A 24,294-nucleotide genomic window follows, 5' to 3' on the forward strand; every position below is an offset into this window, starting at 1 on the left:
TGGATGACATTACTGCTTTGTAAATTTAGAACAAATAAAAGGAAATGGTGCTTCACCTAGTGCGTCGTCATCCTGTGGAATATGCTGTTCCAGGATGTTAGTCAAAAGCTGTAGCCGGAACATAAAAAATAGCTGGACCATGCTCGTTTGTAGCCATGTTCACCAGCAGGGATAACCAAGCCTTGTGTTCCAGAGTGGTGGCTCATTGCAGCTGTAGCTGAGAGTGATCTCCTTGACTCCTGGCTGGGAAAGGACAGCATTCCAGGGGGAAGATTGGTGGGGCTTCTTTTGAGATGACAACAATGATTTAATTTTTGTGTGAGATGTTAAACTGATCATCGCTCTTGCCTGAACAGTGCAGTGTATGTAACAGCCTTGCCCCTCTGTCAGTATCCTTCAATACGGGGATGTCTGGAGCTGAAATAGCTGGTTCAAGGAGAGGGAGGGAGCAGTGGCAGGAGTGTGAGAGCTTCTGTTGCTCAGCCGAGTGCAGTAGCACACGTGCTGCCTGTGCAGGAAGGAGCCGCAGCTGCTGCACTACAGGGCAGGCACCAGGGGCTGCTGCTCGCCAGGTACCCGGGCTGGGCTGGGGGTGGATGTGCAGTGTGTGAACGGCAGAGGAAGGGGGCTGTTAACACGTTTCTGGATTCCTGATTCCTTGTTAAGATTTTTAACTCTAGTACCGCTGCATATTGATCAGGAAAACTGGTTTGGATGGTTTCCTCATTTCCCCAAATAATTGCTGCACTAGCTACATTACTTGTCTATCCTTCATAGTGAAGTCTGAGTTGTCCTAGTTTGTTCTCCTTAGGAGCAAGCTTTTTAAAGAGGTTTATTCTTTTATTTCCCATCTCTGCTGATAGCAATAAATACAAGTGCAAATGTTGCTTTTGAACTGACTAATGGGGAATGCTCTTCATATGTTTATCCTGCACAGTTACATTTTTATTTGCAGTTTGTAGTTACACAATAGACTCTTTATTTTAATTCTGTGACTCTTTATCTGGATGATTCATGTATGAAAATCTTTTGATCTCTTTATTTATCCTCTTGTCTTATAAACTTTGACTTTGTTCTTTGAAGAGAGGGTTGTCTAACACTGAATGTGGGGATTTTTAAGATGATGCAGTAGGTGACTTAAGAAGGAATTAGCTGCTTTCTATATAGGATGTTCTATCCAATTATCCAGGAAGTCAGTACCCTCAGAAATTAATTCTTACCAAAGGAAGGTCTGCATTTCTGTATTTTATGTCAGTGTTTTAAATTTCTAGTCTTCCACTGTGATTAAAAACTATGCTATAGTTTGCATTTTCCTTCTGTCCCCCCAAAAAGGCAGAAAAATAGAAAACAGACAGCACTGATAGGAGTGTTCTGAAGCTGTTCTTCCCCAGTGCTCCAGACATGGCAGTGACTCAAATGAACTTGTGGTTCCTTAGAGAATGTGGCTGGTTTTACAGCCATGAAAGGTCCTTGGATGCTTCATCCTGGGATGTTTGGACTTTGTATGTGCTGCTGTTGTATGTGTGCAACTACTGATGTTCTTGGCCTTATTACCAGGAAGAAAGTGAGGCCCAGTGGTGTCTGAACAAATTAGTTAACCTTGATTTTACTTCCAGGGAAAAATCTGCTTCCTCTTAGCAGGACTCAGACATGCTCCTTGTTCTTCTCTAACTTGAAACTGATTTATGCATCAGTGTTTCATGCTCTGGAAAAAGTTTCTCTAGGGCAGCCATTCTTACATAGCAGAGTTTTTGATGGAAATATATTTAACTAAACACTTGCCTGCTTTCCCAAGGAAGAAGAAAGATTCCTGTGATTACCTTCTTGGGAAATAAATTTTTTCAAAGCTGGAAATCTTTAAAGAAAAGTGAGGGAAAAGAGAAGGAGTTCTTCAAAGTTTTATTTTTAAAATAGTGTAAATATTTACTTCTGTATGCTACAGTTGATACAGATCTGGTCATTTTGTCCAAGATAGAATGCTTCAAATGCTAAAACTGTGTTTCTAATATGAATGGCCAGTCCTTTCTTTACAAAAGGATTTAGCTCCTTTCATTGCCTACTCAGTGTGTCTCTAGCACTGGTTTCTAGGTATTGGTCATGCCTCTGGGTAAGGTGGTGTTATTGCAGGGGAATCTGCAGTCTGTGAATGAAAAGAAATACAGTTTGAAACCCGAAGACATTAAAATAAAGCAGAACTTTCCAGGTGTATCTTTTTTGTTGATATTACATCCACATTTCTTGGCGGATGTTCTGAGGCACTTCAACATCAACTAAAAGTTTGGTGTTCAATTTCAGAGGCTTTTATTTTTAATCTGTGTTATGAATGATGATGAGAGAAGTGAGAAACAGACTGGAAAACCAGAATATCAGGTATTGGGATGATGTATGTGGGTGTTTTAGTGTTCATTAACAAAACTTTGGCTGAATGATTGGGCCTCAGGAGATTCACACAATCCTAGTTTAGTTTAATCCATTCTTTCAGATAGAATTTGGTTAGGTAGAATTTGCTTGAAAACAGATGATGTAGACAATTTTTTTCATGTACAATACGTACAGGAGTGCAGGAGAGTCTGGACTGCTAGAAATTTTTAGAGTTGACATAAAAGGGAGCCCTTTGATTTTTGTTAACATTGCTCCACCTTAATGCAGCTTTTCTTAAATCCAGGTCTTGCAAACACTTCAGTATTGATCTAATTTAAGTCAACTTGATGGAAATCAGTACAGAGGTGTGGAAAAAGAGGCAGTGAGATAACTGCACTGTGGGGAACAAATACTTCAGTCTTAGGAAGAATAAGGGTTGGTGTATACTCAAGTCTGGACTCCAGCTGAATGGGCAACAGTGGGAACAGCAGACACGGTCCTCTGAAAAGCAGAGCTTTTATTTTCTCTGCTGCCCCCAGCTGACTGAAGGAGAGGGATTTGGTGGTAGAGGACACAGAGACCTGGTGCTTCCCTGGGCAAAGGGGAGCTTTGGCCACCCTGTGTGTCTTCTGCTGGTTTGTTAAAATATTGTTGATTTAACATAGGGCAACTAATGCATGGGAATTAGCCCAGGGCACAGACACACTGAGGACAGGATTGTTGGAGGGAGGTAAACTCACCACAGCTTCAGCCTGATAGGGGAACATTTGTTAGAATATCTTTTAGGTATGTAGAACAAGCCCTCAGGAAACATGAGGGTTCAAATTGCTTATTTTATTTTATTTCTCCCCTCTCCATGAGGGAGACTAAACAAATTGTCGTGACTAAACAAATTTTTAGAATGATGTTGTAGAGTTTGTTATCTGATTCATTAATTGCTAGAAACTGGTATTTGCTATTAACAAAATGTCTTAATGTTCTTACCAGTTTTGAAAGTACAGTAAGTCCTTTAAAAAGACTTATGCAAGGTCTGCACATAATTACTCCTGTTGCTTTGTGCTTGATTTGTGTTGTGATTTTATTTAGGTATGAGAGATTTCTTTACTCAATTCAATATTGGGAATGACAGCTAAAATCTTGGTGATTCTGTACATTTAGGAAGAAATTAAGGTGTGCTGTGGTGGAAGAGAAACACAGTTCAGAGGTGCAAATAACTTTCATTGTGCAGCTCTGGAAACTGCTTCAACAGGCTGCACTGGTGGTAAGGGATTCTCTTGCTGTCTCTCCCTGCCATGTCCGCTCCTCATTTTCTCTCTCTGCAGATTATCACTCCATGTCGGAAGCTCATCCTTTGTGCTGATAACAGAAAGGAGATGGAAGATTGGATTGCAGCACTGAAGACTGTCCAAAACCGTGAACATTTTGAGGTAATAGGAAAATGTGTTCCTTTGTGTTCTGTGCTTCCTCTGCTGGATCACAGCTTGTTTTGAGAGTCAGCTTCTAGTGAGCTCAATAGAAGTAATTTTATTCACTAGAATAGGTAGTAGTGTTAGGACCTTCTGTAAAATTTATCCCAGATACATTGAAGTGATTCTCCAAAAAATGTTTGGCTTTGTATATGCTCCCTTTGGGAATTCAGAGAGAATTTTCAGAGCATGGACAGGTTATGAAGCCAAGTTCCCCTCCACTGTCTTTTCATTTTTCAATTATCCTCCCTGTCCAAAGTCACATCTTGCCTGCTTTATATTCTACCAGCTTCAATGCATCTATCTGCTTCCTGGGGCTGAGTGAGAGCAGCAGTGCCACCACAAAAAGCTGTCTTATGTTTTCCCCACTCTGATGCTTGCCTCCCTTATGCTGGCATAAGCATTTCTCTGCTACACAATGAACCAGGCTGGGGAACTGATCTTTCTGAAAATTTAATCTGACAAAAAAGTGGGGTAAATTCTCCAGCAGATAAATTCTCCAGTTCATTTCCCTAGACACACTTGTAATAAGACAAGGATGAGAGGTGCTACAGGAGCTGTAATGAAGGTGTGGCTTTTTCAGGTAGTCTCTTTTGCCTTAGAGACCTTCTTGAGTTTCAGCTAGTGCATGTTTATACACTCTGCACTCTTTCCTAGTGAAAAAGTGCTCTCTTTCTGCTTTTCTGACTGCTTCATGCAAGTCTTCTGAGAAATAAAAGTCTTGTTGCTCTGCTTTTGACCTTGCCGTAATACATTTATATGGTCAGTCTACCCAGTACAGCATGGACCATTTCTCAGGGATGCATAACTGGTACGCCTGCTCCCATGCCCGGCCAACGTACTGCAACGTGTGTCGGGAGGCCCTGTCCGGGGTCACGTCACACGGGCTGTCCTGTGAAGGTAGGTGTGCCCTCGTCCTCTGCCTGGGGAGGAACAGCTTTGTTTTATTTTTATTTTTGCTCATATACCCAGATACTGCCATCTCTTATTAATGTCATGTGTCTGCTATGAGCAGATACACACTTCTGAGGTATCTGAAAGAATACTCATAAGAAAACTCTTCTTCATGGGAATAATTGTATTTGTAAGAACATCCTTGTTTAATGTTTGAGTGCCAGGAGGTTATTTTTTCCCAGCTTTGGCTTAGCAGAAATGCCTGGCAGAGCTCATGTTTCTAACATGAATGTGGTGACACCTACACTGTGTAAAATGGCAGAGGAGTGTGAGACTGTGTAAATCATGTTAAATTTAACAAGGTGGTCAGTGAACTTTGTACAAGCAACTGGCAAAAATGACAAGGCAAGAATTAATACCTAGATCAGAACACTTACAGCTGATCATTTTGGTGGTGCTAAAGAGGATAGAGTGTGCCCATGCTTTCTTCTGGAGCCAAATGCACACTGTCACATTAGACTTCCTGAGGCAGGATTAATTGTATTCATCTCTTCCTCCCTAGTGTGCAAGTTTAAAGCCCACAAGCGCTGTGCTGTGCGAGCAACCAACAATTGCAAGTGGACAACTCTGGCCTCTATTGGGAAGGATATCATTGAGGATGAAGATGGGGTAGGTGTTAGTTTGAACTTTTCCAGCCTTACCTTGATATGGAAGCACTGCCTTGTGTTCTGTAGCTTTTTTTCACTTCATAAATAGCAGATTCTTCCTTTGCATGGAAAAGATTTCTGCTGTCAGAGCATGAGATTTTGTGTGAAAACTCAACCAGGATGGTAAGGAACTTCTTAGTAGGAATAAACTGCTATGGACTGGGGGAGCTGAGATTAAATAATCAAAGGCACGGGGAACTTGATCTGAGTTTTGGCAAAAGAAAAGTAAATGAGTGTTTGGAACAGCACCTTAGCATATTGGGATATCTGATGCTAGTCAGTGTTCCTGGGTAACCTGGGGTGAGTCACCTGGACTCTGTGCTTGAACATGATGTAAAATGCCAGAATTGGTCCTCAGATATTTTCTAGACATTGCCTTTGCTGTCCTTCAACAGTGCATATGAAGACTTGCTTCTCTGTATATCTCAGAGTCATGATGCCTCCTGTACCTTTAAGCTTCTGTCTCTCTGTACCTTTTGCAGATCTCAATGCCACATCAGTGGCTGGAAGGAAACCTGCCCGTGAGTGCCAAATGCACTGTGTGTGATAAAACCTGTGGCAGTGTCCTGCGTTTGCAAGACTGGCGCTGTCTGTGGTGCAAAGCCATGGTGAGTTGAAAAACTGTGATCATTCCAGTAAAAGGACAGCCTTTGATCAGCTCTGTGGTATGTTCTTTTAATGACACTTGCTTAGAATAAAATCTCTAACCATGCTGTCAGTGTTTGCCATGAAGGACTTTATTGTTCTGCAAGAAATAGGAATTTAATTTGTGCTCTGAAGTGTTGCTGTGATACATTAAAACAAGGCCTGAAAAAAGTATCCTGCTTCTAGCCAAGCTCATTTTATTTTGAGAATGAGCTTTCACAGAAGAATCTAAGTACAGTAGACATGAATCAAAACTTCTGTCATGGACTACATTGGATTTTAGGAACCATTATTTGTTATTTCTACAGGTTGAAAAGGTGCAACAAATTATATAGAATACTCCGCTATTTTAATAATAGCAATTTCCCTTCCATTGCAATAGATTGCTCTTGCCTAACCATTGAAGTGATGCAGATCTTGCTGTGTTTTCAGTTGTCTATAATACTAGTAGGAGAAGTATCAGAAAATATGTTTTTAGAATGGGGGACTCAAATGTGAAGCAAACCCTCTATCTTGCAGTCTTTGTGTACCAGAAAAGTCCTGCTCTACTTTGTGTTTCCTTTTTTGAGTGGCTTCATTAATCTCTTCTTCTTTTACCTCTTATATCCCTCATGTCTTCCTGATTTGTTTTTTGCTTTCTTATTTTCTTGAGTTTCCAGCTTTTTCTTTTGTTGCTACTTCAGATCTCTCAGCTGAGGCTGGGATTTTGAAAGCAGAGTGCCTGAAGGCTCCTAAAGCCACAGAATCTGGTGTCTGGTTCTCTCAGCACTCAAAGTGCTGGTCTCATAAATTCAAGTGGCAGAAAAGTACATACTAATGGAAAGAAGAGAATTCATACAAGGCTCTAATTAGATCACCCTTAAAATAATTTTATCAATAAATGTATCAATTGACACTTTTTGGTGATTTCACCCCGTCTGCATTCTTCCTCTTACAACTTCTTTTGGGTGGCTTTAGGAATTATACCACAATGTCCAAAAGAGTCTGATTTATTCTTTTTTGGTGGTTTTCCCAGGTACACACAGCATGTAAAGAGTTGTTACCAAACAAGTGCCCTCTTGGGCTCTGCAAAGTGTCTGTCATTCCTCCTACTGCTCTTAACAGCATTGATTCAGATGGTAAGTATTCCTAGTAAGTAGCACTGCTTTCTCTTCCTCTCAGTCACAGTCACTTCAGCTGGCACTATTAATGCCAGGTTCTGTCAGCTGAAAATTCTGCTTTTGCTGTTGCTAAAACTTGCCACTGGAAGCCATTGCTGAGTGTGGCAGTGAACTGTTTGCTTTGCTTTTGCATTCAGTTTATCTCCCTCTAATATCAGTGTTTTCTGAGCTGCAACGGGTTACATTTATTGACAATAACTATATTGCAGAAGCAATTTGGGAAGGTTGGGAAAGCTGAAAATTTTGGCATACTGCTAGGAGATAAGTGTGACATTTGGCAGCATGAGGTGTGGTAGGTGCTGGATTCAGGGCTGTGCACATTCACCCAGTGAGTGCCATAAACACAAGGAAAATATTAGCTGCTTCATAGCTGGGCTGGGGTGTGGGCTGTTGGTTTTTCTCTCCATCCATCCCCCTGGGCAGCTTCACATGTCTTGGCTTTTCCTCCTTCTCTCTTCCCCTTGCCCCAACAGGTTTCTGGAAAGCCACTTGTCCCCCTTCTTGCACAAGCCCTTTGTTGGTCTTTGTCAACTCCAAAAGTGGAGACAACCAAGGTGTGAAATTTCTACGAAGATTCAAACAGCTGCTGAATCCAGCCCAGGTCTTTGACCTCATGAATGGAGGACCTCACCTTGGGTAGGCAGATATTTTTTGGAAACAAAAATTCCTTGTATATACCCAGAAAGTATGAGGGATTTACTTGGTTAAGCTCATCCTCAGATATAACAGGGAACCTTTTCTTCAGAGAAAACTAAACATGTGAGGTTTGGAGGGGTTTTCCTATCTCTGTGTTAAGTGTTATTGATTAGCTAAAACAAAAAATGTTGTCAAAAAGGTTATTATATCCATTCATCAGTAATAGCAGGACAGCTTGAGGCATTTTGGGGGAATTCTAGAAACACTCCCCTGGAAGAACACTAAGCATGGAAAGCTTGAATCTGTAAGAAAACTTGTCAGCAAAGTGTCTTTTAACAGGCATCCTGATGATGAAATTAACTCTAAGAAGAGTTAATTTCAGTTAACTCAGTGAACAGACAGATGTCATAGATAGCAAATTAATATTGTCAAGATGAGATTTATTGAGAAATAACTTACCTGAGAAGTCTGTGAAACTTCATCCCTCAAAGACTTTGTGGTGATATTGTGGAGAGACTTTTATGAGTGTGTTTGGTAAAGTTGCTTCTGCCCTAGGATCTAAGTTATGTTTCAGACTTTTTGCTAAATTATGCTAGAATATCTGTGGATATAAAAAAAAGTGAGTGCTGTGAAATAAACTTTTCGTGTATTTCTGCAACTCTCACTTAAAAGAAAAATTTGGTCTTAAGTTTGCCCACTTTCAAATGTTTTTCTGTTGCATCAGATTTAAGTAATTTTTGTCAGTATATGGTGCTCCTTATAATAAGAGCCAACACAAGGTGAATTTCCTTCATCTTTTCCTCACAGTGACTCCAATTCTTTGACTAGATCTGTAGATGCAGGGGGCTTAATCTGGGAGTGTCTGTTCCTGGATTAGTGGTCATTGGGTTCTGCTCTCCTGAGAACTGTTGTGGTTCTTTGCCATAGCATATTGCAAAACACTGGCATTTAAAACTGCAGTGCTCTGTCAAGGGGATGTTTTTGGCTGAAAAATAATTTATAAAAGACTTGTAAAATTGAGTATTTTCTTGTTCCCCTCCTCAGCCAGACTGACTGTCATGAGGAATTTTGCTTTTAAGCAGGAATGGAAAGGAGGGAATCAGTTGCCTTCTTGAGCTGTGGTGCACACTTCTAAAACAGCTGTTCTTATATATTTGCTTAAAAAGGAAGTGATGGTACAGAGTAAAGCCTGCTTCTTGATAATTTGAATATTTTCAGCTGATGCTAGTCCGACTTGTAGCATAAGATGTCATTTCTGGTAGTCATCTTTTGTGTGTCAGGAGCATTTGATGAAATAAGGATTTTTGTATACCACAGCAAATCCTGTTTAGGTAATAATAGTTATATGAAGGCAAAATAAAAGCAGGACCAGATCTCAAAAGTGTTCAGTAGGAAGCACAGTTTCCAACAGGAGAGGTTGTTTTTATTATTCTGGAAAGGGTGAATGGAGAAATTCACACTGGTGAGCTGTTTGCCTGCCTGTGGAACAGACAAGGACTAGAGCAGTGATTTATGTTGCTTTCCCAGAAGGACTAAAGCTTGTGATGTTTTACATCCTCTTGCAGTGGTCTCATGGCTGATTGACTGCATGAAAATCCCCCTCTTGAAGCTTTGCTTTAATTGGTGTGGCAGTGACATCAGAGCACTTAGAACTGTGATGAATAGCTAGCATTAGGCTGGATGCAGCAGGGCTGCAAGAGGGATTTAATTCAATGGATAATCAGCTATCACATGCTTGTCTCCTCTGCTGCAGAGACAAAAGTGTCCTGCTTTAGTAGACGAGTATGTCTTGGGAGATATTTCTGTAGTGAATAGCTATGGTAAGTTGCTTAGCTGTATTTATAATCCCTTAATTACAACCATTTAAATTCATCTGTAATCTGACAGTGACCTGTATTCATTGCAAAATCAGTGCCTACTTTAAGCAGCATTGCCATGTTTGTTACCTAGATTGGAATTATCATTTATTTCTGTAACAGCTGATTGTTTTTCCCTCTTGCTTTTTTCTTTCTCTTCTCTGTAGTTTACGCTTATTCCAGAAATTTGACACTTTCCGGATTTTAGTTTGTGGTGGGGACGGAAGTGTTGGCTGGGTTCTCTCTGAAATTGATAGCCTCAACCTCCACAAGCAGGTACCTGCCCCAAGAGCTTGGTTGGAAGAAGGAATGAAGTAACAACAGCATGGGCTGAAGAAGACTTTCCTTGGTCATGCAGACATCATTTGCCCCAGGACTGAAGCTGCTGAAAGCTTACCATAGCAGTGCTCTTGCACTAGTTTTGTTCAAGAAATGAATCCATAATGGATTAATTCTTTATGCCTGTCTGCAGTGTTCCTCCACAAGATCCAGCTTTTGGAGTTGTTCTGAGTACTCCTGCTCTATTGCCAGCAGAAACATGCTCTGAAAGGGCTGTGGTTAGGAAACTTGGGAGTTCCACATGGGTTATGCTCTGTTCCCTTTAATTCTCGTGGTGTAGTAGCTGAGTCTTAGGGATTGGCAGAAACTTCACTGGGGTAGAGATATCATACAGTGTTTTGCCTGGGAACTGTCTGTGCTAATTTTACAGAAACACAATGGCACCACCTGATGGCTAAATATAAACCTCTAGGAGGTTTACTATATAGCAAGGTTCTCCTTGAGTTGGTAGCTGTAAAATGCTCCTCTCTCAATTCACAACCAAAAGTAGAGGAAAGTTTTCCTTAATTGTATTCTCTTCTGGCTGTTTTCCCCATCCAGTTACTTTCTCCCACACTGGGATTAGCTATTTCCTAGTGACTGGTGTGTTAAGGAATCAGTCATGTTACTCATGGCTGTTCCTGACTTGTGTTTCCCCATTTAAATATCACTTTTGGTTTACTTTTCTCTGATGCAGTGCCAGCTGGGAGTGCTGCCCTTGGGAACAGGGAATGACCTTGCTCGTGTTTTAGGCTGGGGTTCTGCTTGTGATGATGATACCCAGCTCCCGCAGATCCTGGAGAAGCTGGAGAGGGCCAGCACCAAAATGCTGGACAGGTGAGTAACCATCACTAACATCATCTGCTCTTCGAGAGTTGTGTGAACATATCCTTCCAGGAGAACAGGGTAGTCCTGACTCTGCCAAGCTTCTGGACATCTTACTAATGCCAGATAACATTTTGTCATTGATACTCTCTCACAGGAGAAAGGGGTCTGGCTTTCCATGCTCTGCTGCAGAAAAGTAACAGGTTAAATTATCTGGGTTCCAGTGTCCTCTCTTCTGTCCCAGAGTCCTCATCAATTGAATTTGTCAGCCTTTGTACTAGTTTGAAAACAAACTTACATTGTAACCTAAGACAGCCTTAAAGTCATGAATTTTTTTAAGCAATTTCTTCTTTGTAAATCTAAACCAATTTATCTTGAGCTTGGCTTAGAAATGAAAGCCAAATGCAGAAGTGGATGTCAACCCTTGGTATTGATACCTCCTGTATATGTCTTTGTACATGATACATAAGACTGTCTCATATCTTTAGAGTTGTATCTTGGCATCTATCTTATGTTGAATCAAGTAATACCAATGGAATTTTTCTGGAGAGGGAAGAAGTAGAGATGTTCCCTGTGCTTGTTCATAATGTCATCCTTCCTTCTTCCCCAGTTCAGCCTTTCTATATTTCTCCTGCCACCCTCTGGTTTCTTTATATCAATGATGGCTCCACAAAGTGCAGTTTGTTCTGCTTTGGGGTTCTAACCTGTTACATTTGGAAAACAGAGGAAATGATCTGCATTGTAGTGACAAGTATGATTTTCAACAGGTGGAGCATCATGGTGTATGAAACCAAACTCCCTCGCCAGGCTTCCACTTCCACAGTCACTGAAGATTGCAGTGAGAATTCTGAGGTACCTCTCAGGAGGGGCAGGGGACTGGAGCACCAGCCTTGGAGCACACGAGATAGGAGGCAGTGGCTGAGTTCCAGTGGAGCAGAGCTGAGCCATGGGTGTAGCCAGAGCTGCAAAGATCTGGGGCTTTAAGTTAGTGAAGTATTATGGAGAAAGATGGAGGTTGGGTTACCGGGGTCAAAAACCATCATGAGGGATGAGGAGAAGATACTTTGGAATGGGATGGAAAGGAAATTACTGGCTTTTATTTGCTTCATGATGTCAAATTGTTGAAATAGTGGCAAACTGCGTAGCAGTCATGAACGTCCCTGGTGCTTTTAGATTTGCAGTGGATCAGAGCCTCTGAGAAATGCTGATGATTTGCAGGTTCAGAATTAGTTTCTTCATCAGATTCAGGTCTTCAGTGAGTAACAGAGCACTGGACTGTGGAACTTTTTCAGGGCAAAAAGAATCTGTAGAGAGTTACAGGTACTCTTAGAGGAGCCAGGATTTCACAGCATGTGTTGTAATGTTGGGAAGCAGCACCCCAGTGTTTCTTTCTCGTGGTCAACAGGTGCAGAAGATTCTCTGCTATGAAGATTCTGTGGCTGCTCATTTGTCCAAAATTTTGACTTCTGACCAACACTCAGTGGTGATCTCCTCAGCCAAGTGAGTACTTAGAGGACAACTGCACTAAATTACACTCTGAAAATCCTGCAACAACCCTTGTGTGATTTTGTTTTCCTCCTTTGTCTAGAGTGCTTTGTGAGACAGTGAAGGATTTTGTGGCTCGAGTAGGGAAAGCCTATGAGAAGGCAACAGAAAGCTCAGAGGAGTCAGAGGTCATGGCCAGGAAGGTAAAATTTGAAAATATGTTTGGGTTTCTACTTCTGAATGTAGAATTGGTCTGTTTCCAGAGTACTGGGATAGCAGCAGTTCAGTTAGCACTAAAAAATGAGCTACCCAGGCAACTGTTAGTTCTACTGAAATGATGTTTTTCTTCACGTAGTGCTCTGTCCTGAAGGAGAAGCTGGACTCATTGCTGAAGACACTGAATGATGAATCTCAAGCATCTTCCTCTCTGCCCAACCCTCCTCCCACCATTGCAGAGGAGACAGAGGATGGGGATGGGTCGGGCAGTGCTGGTGACTCTTCAAGTGAGCTCTCAGTGGGCTCGGCCTGCACTGCACGGCCCCAGATATTCCGTCCCCGAGAGCAGCTCATGCTGAGAGCCAACAGCCTGAAAAAAGCCATTCGCCAGATAATAGAGCATGCAGAGAAAGGTAACGGTCAGGAGTCCTGCTTGTCACTTCCTACAGCCTATTAACAAGTATAAATTTCCTTTATTCTGGGGGCAGCAGGCTTCTTCATTGAAAGCAGCTTTCCTGAGCTAGAGAAGCTGTTCAGTAACTCTGGCCATTTAGTTTCAGTGTTATCTCTGCCAAGCCCACCTTCTGGAAACATTGCTTGGTAAATGAGTCTGAAGTTCAAGGTATGTTCTCTCCAGCGGGCTGATTTAGGAAGTTCCTACCCTCCCACACTGCTCATTTGCATTTCCTGCCTGTCCCCACCCATACCACATTTGTGTCAGTGCAGCTCTTTGTGTGCCTTGCTGTTAAACAGATCTGAAAATACTTAGGAAGAAGGGATTTTAAGTATTTTAACATTGTTTTAATTTCTTTATAGCAGGGCTCAGGAGAATATTGCTCTAGTACAACTGCAGGAGAGAGCAGGAACTTCTTAAGTGAGCTTTGTCCCTGGGAAAAACTTACAGTACTGTACTTTGGTGCAAGTCAGTTCTGTTCTGATGTTAACTTCTTAAGCAGGTGACCCTCTTCTCCAAGTCTTGACCCTTGTCTGTCTCCAGGCACACACCCCCAATGCTCCAAGTTTCTTTTCCTTTGAAAGGCATCAGACTCCAAGTGTTAGTCATAAAGTCAGGGGTTAACTGAGACCAAAGGAAGTCCTTAACAGATTGTTACTGGAGATAAAAGCATTGAAGTTGAAGGTGTAACATCCATGCACACCCAGGTGCACACTCTGAACTACTGTGTGGTTACAAATCATTGCAGTGTTGCTTGGATTTCCAGCACTGCAGCATTGTGTACAACATTTGCTGAGTGAATAGTGAAAATCCAGCAAACAGCCTGCTTCTGGTGAAGTAGGAGGCCTTGACCTCACAGCTCCCTCACTTTGCTGCTGCTTACCAGCAATTTGATGTTTGTGAAGTTCTGTTGGATCCCAGGCAATTTGCTTAATTCAGCCACAAGTGTTCCTGTTTCTGCTGCACAAGTGAGTTGGATTGCTTCATGGGCAGTTCTGATGAGTTACAGGGTCAGCACAAGGGAGGGACTGGAGGAAGGGGGTGAGCTGTGCAGGCAGGGAGCTGGTAGAGCAGCTGAGGGCATTCAGAGCTGGGCCCTGGCAGGGGCTGCTGGGGAGGAGAAAAGACCTGTTGGTTACTTGCAGAGGAATTTTTGATTTCTTTAGGCAGCATGCTAGCGTTTAAACCTTACAAGCTCTCAAGCAAACTCCAGTTACATTTCAGATGTGTTTGTTCAGCTTTTCCAAACTGTTTTTCTTCTTCCAGAGTGTGCAATCCGATTCTTTCCTCTGATTATATTGGTTTTCACTGACTGCTCTTTTCTTCCTTTTTGATTATATTTGTCTAGTCCCCTTTTCAAGTGCCTTGTGTTATTGCACCACTACAGATTAAACAAACAGGAAATTCTTTAATCATTTCATGTCTGTCTGGTTAGAATTCCTGGCAACATCTAAGTGCAAATAAATGGAAGCCTATCACCTCTAGCACAGTTTACATCTCAGGATGTCTGAGTACCTGTGGCATTAAAAATAGACACTTATATTTAGAGCCTCACTGCTAAAGAGCTCAGCAAAGTAAACAAAGAGGCTAAACCAACCTGGATCCAAAAGCTCTCCAGAGCAGAGCTGAGACAAATTATAAAGGAGAGCTTTGTGTTATTCCTGTTCTTTCCTTTAAACAATCAGGACATTTAGAGTCCCATCCTGTTGCTATTTACATGAGTGGGAGATATTTCTTGCCAGAAGAGCTGTGAGGCACTCACCTGCTTTATCTCTTCTTACAGCTGTAGATGAGCAGAATGCCCAGACCCAGGAGCAAGAGGGCTTCCTCCTTAATCTCTCAGCCTCTGAGGAGGGCAAGGAGCTGAGGAATGAGGATAAGATCTCCGTGCAGTCATCGCACAGCAGCAGCTATGGAGTGTCCAAGGGGAGGAGCCAGAGGAAAGGTACTGCTCTGGGGCTGCCACCATGCAGGTCTTGCCTGGGTATTACAATTCTGTTAGTTATAAAAAGGGGAATGTTATGTGTATGACTTTCTGTGTTCTGTTCTTTTCAAATTTTTGCATGATTGCTCTTCAGGCCTTGCACGTTTCTGTGTTCTAGCCTATGCATTATACACCCCATTTTTTGTTGCATCTCTCATGGCTGGTCCATGATGTTAGCATATGAAAGCCTGGGATTCAGAAATTTTCTTGCACCTTAGCCAGTAATCTGGGTTCTCTTGGCTTTCAGTGCTTGAACAAGGACAGTCTTGAGCACTTTTCATGTCATCCTTTGCAGATGGCAGAGAACAGCAGCCAGTTTGCTTTAACAACTGTGTTATGTGAGTAATTTGTCAGAGGTCCCTGATCACTGCTGATACATTTGGAACTACCTAACCCAGTCTTGCTGCTTGGCCTGTGTCAGTCTGAGTCACAGTGCTATGTTTGTCAATAGCCAAGTTTGTGTTGTGTTTTACAGCCTCCAAGTCTCCTTGTGAAAGACTAATAAACAAAGGAAGTTTGTCACTGGGCAGCTCTGCATCTCTTCCTCCCCAGACAGGAAGCCGGGACAACTTGCCAATGCTGAACACAAAAATCCTCTACCCAAGTAAGTGTAACACCCACCACTTCCCACCAGGCTGCCAACTGGAGCATGAGTGACTGCAGCACAGGCTGCAGTCTCCATGTGAAAACATGAAATTTTCCTGCCAGATGCCCTTTTGTGCAAGGTCAACCATGAGAGAAATCCCTTTGTGGATAACTGCAAGTGAAGGCTTGGAATGAGCTGTAGTAGTTTCCAGTTTGTAGCTAAGACTTAGACACAGATTTTTATTAATGCCATGAAGGGGCAGAATTTAGATGCCAGTTGCAAGGAGATACTTATCTCAAAGTAAGCATGAGAAGGGAGAAATTATGCTGTTGAGAAAGATTTCTGAAGAATGGCAGCCATGGGTTGGGAGCAGCAGTTCCTTTATGTAAAGGCTAAAGTGACTGGACATGCACAGACCCAGCAGAATTCCCACCTCCCACATGATGAGCAGCAACTTCTCCCTGTCACTGTAGCAGTATCTTTCTTATCTCCTCACCCAAATTACCTGTTCAAATTGCTCCTTCTGGAAGCAGGTATTGTCCTTTCTCTCTGACAAACCTACTGTTGTGGGTCACCAGTTAATAATTTAAAAAGCAAGAGACAGTAATTATTGAACAACTTGGATCATAGCTTCAGTCCTGCTCCTTTCTCTCTGTTCACTGTATCAGGGATATCTCTTGTCTCACCCTGGAACAAAAAAGCTGCTGCAGAGAGAACTCCTATTTCTCTTTTCCATGTTTCTGTACAGCTGTGCTGCTGGCCTTAGGCAGTACACTGTCAGTCAGAAACACTCCAGGCAGCCCCAGAAACCCTTCTCCTTGTCAAAAGAACTAACCTCTGGAGTGACAGAAAGCACTAATGCTATTTACTTTCTTCATTAATGACCGGGAAGAATATATCAACTCTTATTATCTTGTCTTTGAGATTGAAGTTAGCTGTTTTCTGCTTATTATTAGTCATGCTCTTTTCCATGGTCAATTTTCCTACAGATATCCGTGCTGGCATGTCAGGTTCTTTGCCTGGGAGCTCCGTCATCAGCCGATTGTTGATCCATGCTGATCCCTTTAACTCTGAGCCTGAAAATCTGTGAGTATGCTCAGGAGCTGAAAGGGAGGGAGTGGGTGTTTGCAAGTGGACCTCAGCAGAGAGGGGGATTCCTTTATGGACCAGAGTAATGGACTGCAGCAGCCTGGAGTTACATAAATGGATCCATATGCTGGATTCTAGAACTTAAGGATCAGCTTATGGAGTTACACATGCCCTGACACACATCTGACACAACTGAGCTTGGTGGTCTTTTGCAATCTAAATGATTCTGTGTGAGATATGCACCAAATGGTACTGAAACTTATGAGTGGAAGTTTTGTTCTTCTCTTTGGCAGTGAATATTACACTGAGAAGTGTGTCATGAATAATTACTTTGGAATTGGACTGGATGCAAAGATTTCTTTGGACTTCAACAACAAACGTGATGAGCACCCAGAGAAATGCAGGTGGGTTTGGATCAAAACTTTGGATTGATGCCAAAAGTGACTGAACCACTTCATGCTTCTGTGTGGTGAAGCTGATTGTGTACACTGTGCTGAATAGGTGTGTTGTCTATATAATGCTTCTTCAAGGCTTGAAATCATGATGGAAGAGATAAGTTACTATTTATTACTCATTCATTATGCTATAAGGTATTTAAGTTGCTACATTGGTGCAGATTTAGCATGTTGTTCTTTTTATGTCATCTCACAGATTTTTCTCCTGGGCTTGCTATTTAGCTGTGAGAGAAGCACATCTCAATTCTAAATGCAGCAGAGGCTGGTTTTGATCCTGCCTCAATACAATCCACAGCTTTGGCCTTTTGAATACCTGAGCAACTACAGGATGCTTTGTGTAGCTTTGGATTGGCTATATTTGCTGTATATGAGGTAATACAGCTGAGCACTGTTGATGTCCTGGTGTGTGACATGGACAAGTTCTGTGCCAGGGCAGTCTCCGTGTGTTTCTGGTAGTGTCTGTTACTCATGCTTGATTCCTACCTGACATTTATTTAAAGGGAAGTAGTTTCCTAGCACAGTGACCATTTGGAGCAATTGGCCCTTTTGGAAGCAGAGCACCTTTGTTGTTTAGGATGTAGCAGGTACCATTTCAGTGTGAAATTTTTATTCTTAGTGAAAGGGTAAATGTCTATGCTGACTTTTGTCATTTTGTTTGCCCCCTTAGAAGTCGTACTAAGAACATGATGTGGTATGGAGTATTGGGGACTAAGGAGCTGCTGCACAGAACATATAAAAACCTGGAGCAGAAGGTCTTGCTGGAGGTGAGGAATCAGCATGTTCTTCTGTTCCTAAGATTGGGATGCCTAATTCCATCTCCTTTAGGCACAGTGATTTTTGGCATGGTGATTTGGCTTGGTGATATTTGCCTGCCTGAAACAATGTACTTGGCTATGTGTCACCCTGAGGTAACTAAAAGTGGCTTTTCCTGGTTCTGGAGCATAACTTGTATTCTAAGCCCATAAGGGAAGAAGTATCATCCTGCTGGAAAGTATTTGCTGTTCCCAGTACAGTGTTCATCATGGATAAGATTGTTACGTTCCATGTGGTACACATGAACTCATCATTTTAGATGATGGGTGCGTGGAAAGCTCTGAATTTAACTCTGCTATAACGTGCATCCAACTGGAAAAGAAATATTTTTGTATAGGTCATGCACAGCATAAACAGGTGACTTGCAGGAGAAGACCCTCCTCACATGGATGTTTCAGGAGTTTTATTGTGCTTTCTTGAGAAATAAATCAGGATGCTTTGCCAAGCCTCTCAGGTGTGCCCTGTTCCTGTTAAAGGAAAAGAAGCAAGAGTATCTCTCTAAAAGCCATGTCTGCCAGAAGATGTGTGGCTCATGAGGCTTGAGTGGATACCTTCTACTCTTGTAGGCCAATTAAAAACAGGAAGAAGCCTAAATTAATGTGTTACTAAGATGGTGCTGGCTGTTTTCTGTTTACAGAGCATGTGCTCTGGCAGGAGGGTCTCTCTCCTGCTGGGCTGAGATAGTGTTGCTTCATTTCTGTGCAGTGTGATGGGAGGCCAATCCCTCTGCCCAGTCTCCAGGGGATTGCTGTACTCAACATTCCCAGCTATGCAGGAGGCACCAACTTCTGGGGGGGAACCAAGGAGGATGATGTGAGTATTCTCTAAGACCATACAGGAAATGTTTCTACTTACTGTTACTTTTGAGGTCACAGCCTCTGAAAATAGTGCTTGGAAGAATAGGCCATGGGGGCCTGTCTGCATGCACTTTCTGTTGGATGTGGCTGAGATACTGAAATCCAGCCTTGAGCAGCTTTCATACCCAGGCAGTCTCTAAGGATTCAGAAGAAATACCACCAGAGCATTTGGATCTGCCGAAAGTTCGTTAGGCTGACCTTGTCCCCACAGAGAAATAAAGCCCCTTGACAGCAAAGGCAGCTAGATTCACTCAGAAACATTGTATTCTTTAGAAATTGTTTTGAGTGCCTACTCTCAAAAGAATAATTATTGCCTTGTGGCCTACAGCCTTCATGTCTGAATTATTCTGTAGCCATTGGTTGCCTCGTTTTTCTTTCTTCTAGCTCATTCCAGATCTTCACCTTCTAGCCTTGTTCTTAATTTTGTACAGATTAAAGAGCACAATTAAAAGCCAACCCCCAGGCTGGGACCAATAGGGGTTAAAGGAAACCTCTCCAAGAGAGCTGTGCCTCAGCTGAATTCTCTCTCCCTTGTATGTGGCAGACATTTACAGCCCCTTCCTTTGATGACAAGATTTTGGAGGTGGTGGCTGTGTTTGGGAGCATGCAGATGGCAGTGTCACGTGTGATAAACCTGCAGCATCACCGGATTGCACAGGTATCAGCTGCTTTTGTGAGCTCTTCCTGCCTGCCCCCTCTCCAGCTGGTGACTTTGTAAAGCCCTTCTTTCTGCTTGCTCTGGTCCATGGAAAGAGCATCCACCAGGGCTGGAAATGGACATGCTCTGGGGCACTTTGAGTATGGAATTGTTTGCTAGCATTCATTTTAGTAGGAGTCAGACCAACAACTCAAATACAAATTAGTCCAAAGACAAAGCAGGTGTGTCCTGCTGCCCTATGTGCCTCAAGTAGCACCAAAGCTACAGCACCTGGGGAGGGGCTTTGGAAGGACAGAGAATGGCTTATGCTTTTGGAAAATCAGCATTTTAGAGCTTTTCTGACCCAATCACTCCTTGCAGTGCCGGACAGTAAAGATAGCAATCCTTGGAGAAGAAGGAGTTCCCGTGCAAGTGGATGGAGAAGCCTGGATCCAGCCTCCAGGTTACATTTGGATTGTTCATAAGAACAGGGCACAGACCCTCACCCGAGACAGGGTAAGAGCATCCTGAATTGCCTGTGCAGTACACATGTGTTTTGATGTCCCATGTTTCTTGTTTCTGGAGAGCATGGAAAGGGCCACATGTGAACATTATCTTTGTGAATGCAAGAAGCCTGTTTTACTACACACCAGAAACCTTTTGGGAAAGAATGTGATTAAACTTGCATTCACCACTTGGGAAATGTCATAAATAAGGTTTTTATGCAAGCTTATTTTACTTCCTTTTCTAGGTGCCTTGTGACAGTGTTTCTTAACATGCTTGCATGCTGTTTTTTCCACAGGATACCTGATGTGCCACGTGCTGTGGATTGTCTAGATTCAGACGGTCAATGTTTTAATTTTTCGTTATTGTTCAATGTCTGGCTTCATTGACCATGTTAAACAGTGTCTTATGCCTTCTTCAGAAGTGTTGTCAGTCTTATCTCATAATTTTCAAATATATCTGATGAGTACCAGCAGATAAGGAAGCCTCCTTGCTCTTTTGCTGTATGATTGAGCAGTGATCAGACAAAGGAAAGGATAAAGACCCTGCTGTGGCACAGGCACACTTTGAGTCCTCCCAGCTCTGTGACTGTCTATGCATAAACAGTTCAGTTGAGAGCAGCTCTTCATACTTTCCAGCATAACACCCCTTTACCCAGCTTCCAGAGCAAATCAAAGTCCTCTGCAGAGGGAGTCACCTGCTGAATCACAAGAAGGAGTACAACAAAGGGGAAAAGGGAAAGCAGCCTGACACAGGTCTGAGGCACATTGCCTGACAAGGGAGTTACAAAGATGACAGTATGAAAAGAAAGCAAAGGTGGGCATACAAAGCCCCTGTCATGGTAGGACAGGGCACCAGAGACCTCTTAACTGGGAGAGCAGTGGGTATTGATCATAGAACCACAGATTGGTTTGGGTTGGAAGGGACTTTAAAGGTCATCTAGTCCAGGCCTTGGGGAGGGACACCTTCCACTACACCAGGTTGCTCAAAGCCCCATCCAGCCTGTGGTCTAAATGTTGCCAGAGATGGGGCATCCACCACTTGTCTGGGCAACCTGTGCCAGTGTTTCATCCCCCTCATTGTATGAAATCCTTCCTTGTATCTAGCTGAATCTGTCCTCTTTTGAGTTCAAAGAGTGTCCTGTCAGCTCTGATGCGAATGTTGTGGTGGAGAGACAGGAATAGTGCACACAATCTTTTGTGAAGGGCAGGAGAGCTTCTGCAGCAACACACTGACACTTGGAGGGAGAGTGACTGAAGGCGATAGCACAGAGAGCAAGAGAGAACAGGATTGCTGCTGTAAAGGTAAAGGGAAGGAAAAAGGAGAGGCAACCTATGTGTGGGCATGGTGGGAAAGGTCACATGAAGCACAAGAGATAGAGAGGACAGGGTAGTCCCTTGTGAGTGTGCTATGTGTTGGGCCATCAGAAACCACAGCTGTGATTGTGCCAGCCCATGCCTAATTGCCTACCAGCTTGGTCTTGCAGTCATGGGATCGCCACTGAGGAAGAGGTTCCAGTTTTGCAGTTGCACACTCAACTTTGTCTCAACTTACTCTTGTTTTTCCTGCTGTCCTTATAAAGGTCACTGCACATCCCTTCTTTCACAGAGCAAACCTGTCCTGTTCAGTTGAAGTGGATTTCATGCATGTGACCCTGTACCTTTGGTAACATTTTTCAAATGTGATTTGGGATATATAGTTTCCTAAACTGAAGATGGAAACACTCAAATTCCCTTACTTGGCCTCACCTGGCCCACTAAAGGGTCCATCAGCAAGAGTGAGATCAGCAGGTAGCTTGCACTGAGCTGACAGAGCCTGGTTTCCAGTATCAGAGGCAGTAGGGGAAGGGATTGCTTTACCACAGGGCTCCATAGTTTTCATTCTCACCACATTCAATATCAATCCTTCTACATTGGATCTGTTTTGCTTCTTCCCACACCACTACCTGCTGCCCACAGGAATATCAGTAAGGTTTCAGATGTGTCAGGTCCTAGCTCTGAGTTCAGATGCTTGGCTCACCAGTTCCTAGGGAAGCCCAGTTTACTTCCAGATAAGGAGGAGCCTTGAACATTTTTAATTTCATGCCCTGAAGTGTCACAGTAATACTGAGGTGTAGAGGTGATACAGCAGCTCAAAGAAAAGACTGCCACCAGTAGAGAATTGTTGGATTTTTTAGTCTGGCCCTTAGAACTGCCTAGTAATTTTGACAAAAACTATGCTTAAGCAGAAATTCAGCTAAAGCAAGCATATGGCATGGAAAACTTCATCCCAGCCAGCTACTTTGCAAAGTTATAAGCAACTTAACTGCTGGGCTCTGCAGTGAAAAGTGCCTGTACCAGATCTACATATTTTACAGGCATAGGCACAGTCACTGGGTTTTTCATAGAAGTTGACAGGGTACCTTATATTTTGCTTGCTGTGTTTTTAGGCATTTGAGAGCACCCTGAAGTCTTGGGAGGACAAACAGAAGTGTGAGTTGTCACGACCCTCCTCTTTCTCTCTGCAACCAGAGATCATGTCTGAAGAAGAATCCACCCAGATCATCCAGTTTGGTCAAGCTGCAGGTGCTCTGATCCACAGGTGTGACTCAACTTGCTGTTGGTGAATAGAGCCTCCTTTAGGGCCTGGAGTTCTTGTCCTGCTTCCTGTTTCTGGAGAGGCTCCTGTTCAGCTACATTGCTGGTTCATGTTACAGAGAAGTAGCATCATTCATTGTTCACTGTCTCAGCTAAACAAGGACTAAAGCTGGATAAACTTTCTTAGGCCATTTTGAACAAAAAATTTTACTTTCATGAGCAAACACGGATCCTTTAATCCTGAAAGAACCTGTTGTCTTTGAATATAAAGTAGTTTTTTCAGAAGAGAAACAAAAGCCTCACAAGAAGCTCAGGTGACAGCTGGGTTGTTGTAACCTTTATGCCTAGCAGAAATTTTTGTACAATGCCCAGAATGTATGCTTACCTGTTCATCCTTTAGTCAGGCATTCCATTGGGCTTCTGAGAGAAAGCTCCCAGAGTCATTAGAGAAGGTTGCTGTAAGTGCAGCTGCCTTTCACATCACTCTGGTCATACTGAAATGTCTGGGTTGTATTTCAAACTGATCCCAGTTTGTCTGCAGAACTGAACATGTTGTGCCTGTGAGAGAGCTTCATTTCCTTGCCTGTGCATGCTCAGTGTGGCAGCAGAGCTGCCCTGCTTTGCCAAAGGCTGTGCCCCTGCTGTGATCCCAGCTCAGCTCATCACTTGGGTGGTGTTTAAATGGGATACCCAGACAGGAGAGATCTCCTGATTTGAACATATGCAGTCTGATGTGCTGATCCAGTCTGTAATTCTCTCTTTAGCATTCGGGAAATAGCTCAGTCCTATCAGGACATGGAACAGGAGCTTGCCCATGCTGTCAATGCCAGCTCCAAGTCTATGGACAAAGTCTACGCTAAATCCAAGTCTACAGAGGTACTGCACTCACTTGGCATCTCCCATTTTGTCCTTGCTCCAGAGCTCTTGGTTTTCCATTCTAGCTGACCAAGAGTAGGCTTTGCTAGTCTAAGACTTCTTCCTTTTGATTGCTCAGACCTGTGCACTTCCAAGCTTAACTTGTACATTAATTGCTTCCCTGCAGGGTCTGAACTGCAGCCTTGTTGTAGAGATGGTGAATAATGTCAAAGCCCTGCACAATGAGACAGAGCTGCTGCTGGCAGGCAAGATGGCACTGGTAAGGAGCACAAAGCAGGAGGAAAAAGCAGCCTCTCACTTCCTTTCCTTTCCTCCTATTGCCTTACCCTAGCATTTTGCTGGTCTTGGACTCTGTAAGTCAGTTTAGATGTTATCATCCAGGAATCACTTGCTACAGAAAATTTTATTACATGGGTGTGCTGTGGAGCTTGGAGCTCAGAAAATATAAGAATTGTTAACTTGGTCTGGGCAGAGTACCTGCTCTGCACTTCCTTTCAGAGGAACTGCTTTGTTAGCTGGGAATTTCAAGGCAAGGGTCTGGCTGTGTGTTTTACCATGAGGCTTTTAACTCTGCCTTTCTTCTATTCCTGATCCAGCAATTAGATCCTCCACAGAAGGAGCAGCTCCAGGCAGCCCTGGCAGACATGGATCTCCAGCTGAGGAAACTGGCAGACATCCCTTGGCTGTGGCAGCTTATGGAGCCCTGTGATGAGGAGGTGAGGAGGACCAAGGCTGTTTTTCCCTAGCTGTTCTCTTTTTCCCTAGTTGGCTCTGTGTGTTTGACTTCCTGTTACTATATGACTGATATGAGAAGAAATTATTAAGAAAGAAACTTGACTCCCTAGGGCTAAAGAAAGTAATTTCCTGCCAAGATCCTTTGCGTAACATGGGATC

The 24,294-nt window shown here is 43.0% G+C and overlaps 1 protein-coding gene across 7 annotated transcripts in view; it reads left to right on the forward strand.

Moving 5' to 3' along the window:
• The window catches only part of DGKD (diacylglycerol kinase delta), a 58,145-nt gene that overhangs the window by 26,883 nt on the left and 6,968 nt on the right, over positions 1 to 24,294 (forward strand). For all 7 annotated transcript variants that reach the window (XM_063166766.1, XM_063166767.1, XM_063166770.1 and 4 more), the window contains 24 exons: positions 3,684 to 3,788; positions 4,595 to 4,727; positions 5,284 to 5,390; positions 5,911 to 6,036; positions 7,089 to 7,191; positions 7,707 to 7,869; positions 9,893 to 10,001; positions 10,741 to 10,880; positions 11,636 to 11,720; positions 12,274 to 12,368; positions 12,457 to 12,556; positions 12,709 to 12,982; positions 14,807 to 14,968; positions 15,483 to 15,611; positions 16,583 to 16,679; positions 16,976 to 17,086; positions 17,805 to 17,901; positions 18,656 to 18,763; positions 19,352 to 19,465; positions 19,826 to 19,960; positions 22,377 to 22,528; positions 23,289 to 23,400; positions 23,567 to 23,659; positions 23,997 to 24,116. In XM_063166766.1, the coding sequence (XP_063022836.1) occupies positions 3,684 to 3,788; positions 4,595 to 4,727; positions 5,284 to 5,390; positions 5,911 to 6,036; positions 7,089 to 7,191; positions 7,707 to 7,869; positions 9,893 to 10,001; positions 10,741 to 10,880; positions 11,636 to 11,720; positions 12,274 to 12,368; positions 12,457 to 12,556; positions 12,709 to 12,982; positions 14,807 to 14,968; positions 15,483 to 15,611; positions 16,583 to 16,679; positions 16,976 to 17,086; positions 17,805 to 17,901; positions 18,656 to 18,763; positions 19,352 to 19,465; positions 19,826 to 19,960; positions 22,377 to 22,528; positions 23,289 to 23,400; positions 23,567 to 23,659; positions 23,997 to 24,116 (2,970 nt within the window). The remainder of the gene's footprint in view (positions 1 to 3,683; positions 3,789 to 4,594; positions 4,728 to 5,283; positions 5,391 to 5,910; positions 6,037 to 7,088; positions 7,192 to 7,706; positions 7,870 to 9,892; positions 10,002 to 10,740; positions 10,881 to 11,635; positions 11,721 to 12,273; positions 12,369 to 12,456; positions 12,557 to 12,708; positions 12,983 to 14,806; positions 14,969 to 15,482; positions 15,612 to 16,582; positions 16,680 to 16,975; positions 17,087 to 17,804; positions 17,902 to 18,655; positions 18,764 to 19,351; positions 19,466 to 19,825; positions 19,961 to 22,376; positions 22,529 to 23,288; positions 23,401 to 23,566; positions 23,660 to 23,996; positions 24,117 to 24,294) is intronic.

Source organism: Melospiza melodia, chromosome 12 (assembly GCF_035770615.1).
Source record: "Melospiza melodia melodia isolate bMelMel2 chromosome 12, bMelMel2.pri, whole genome shotgun sequence".
NCBI lineage: Eukaryota > Metazoa > Chordata > Aves > Passeriformes > Passerellidae > Melospiza > Melospiza melodia.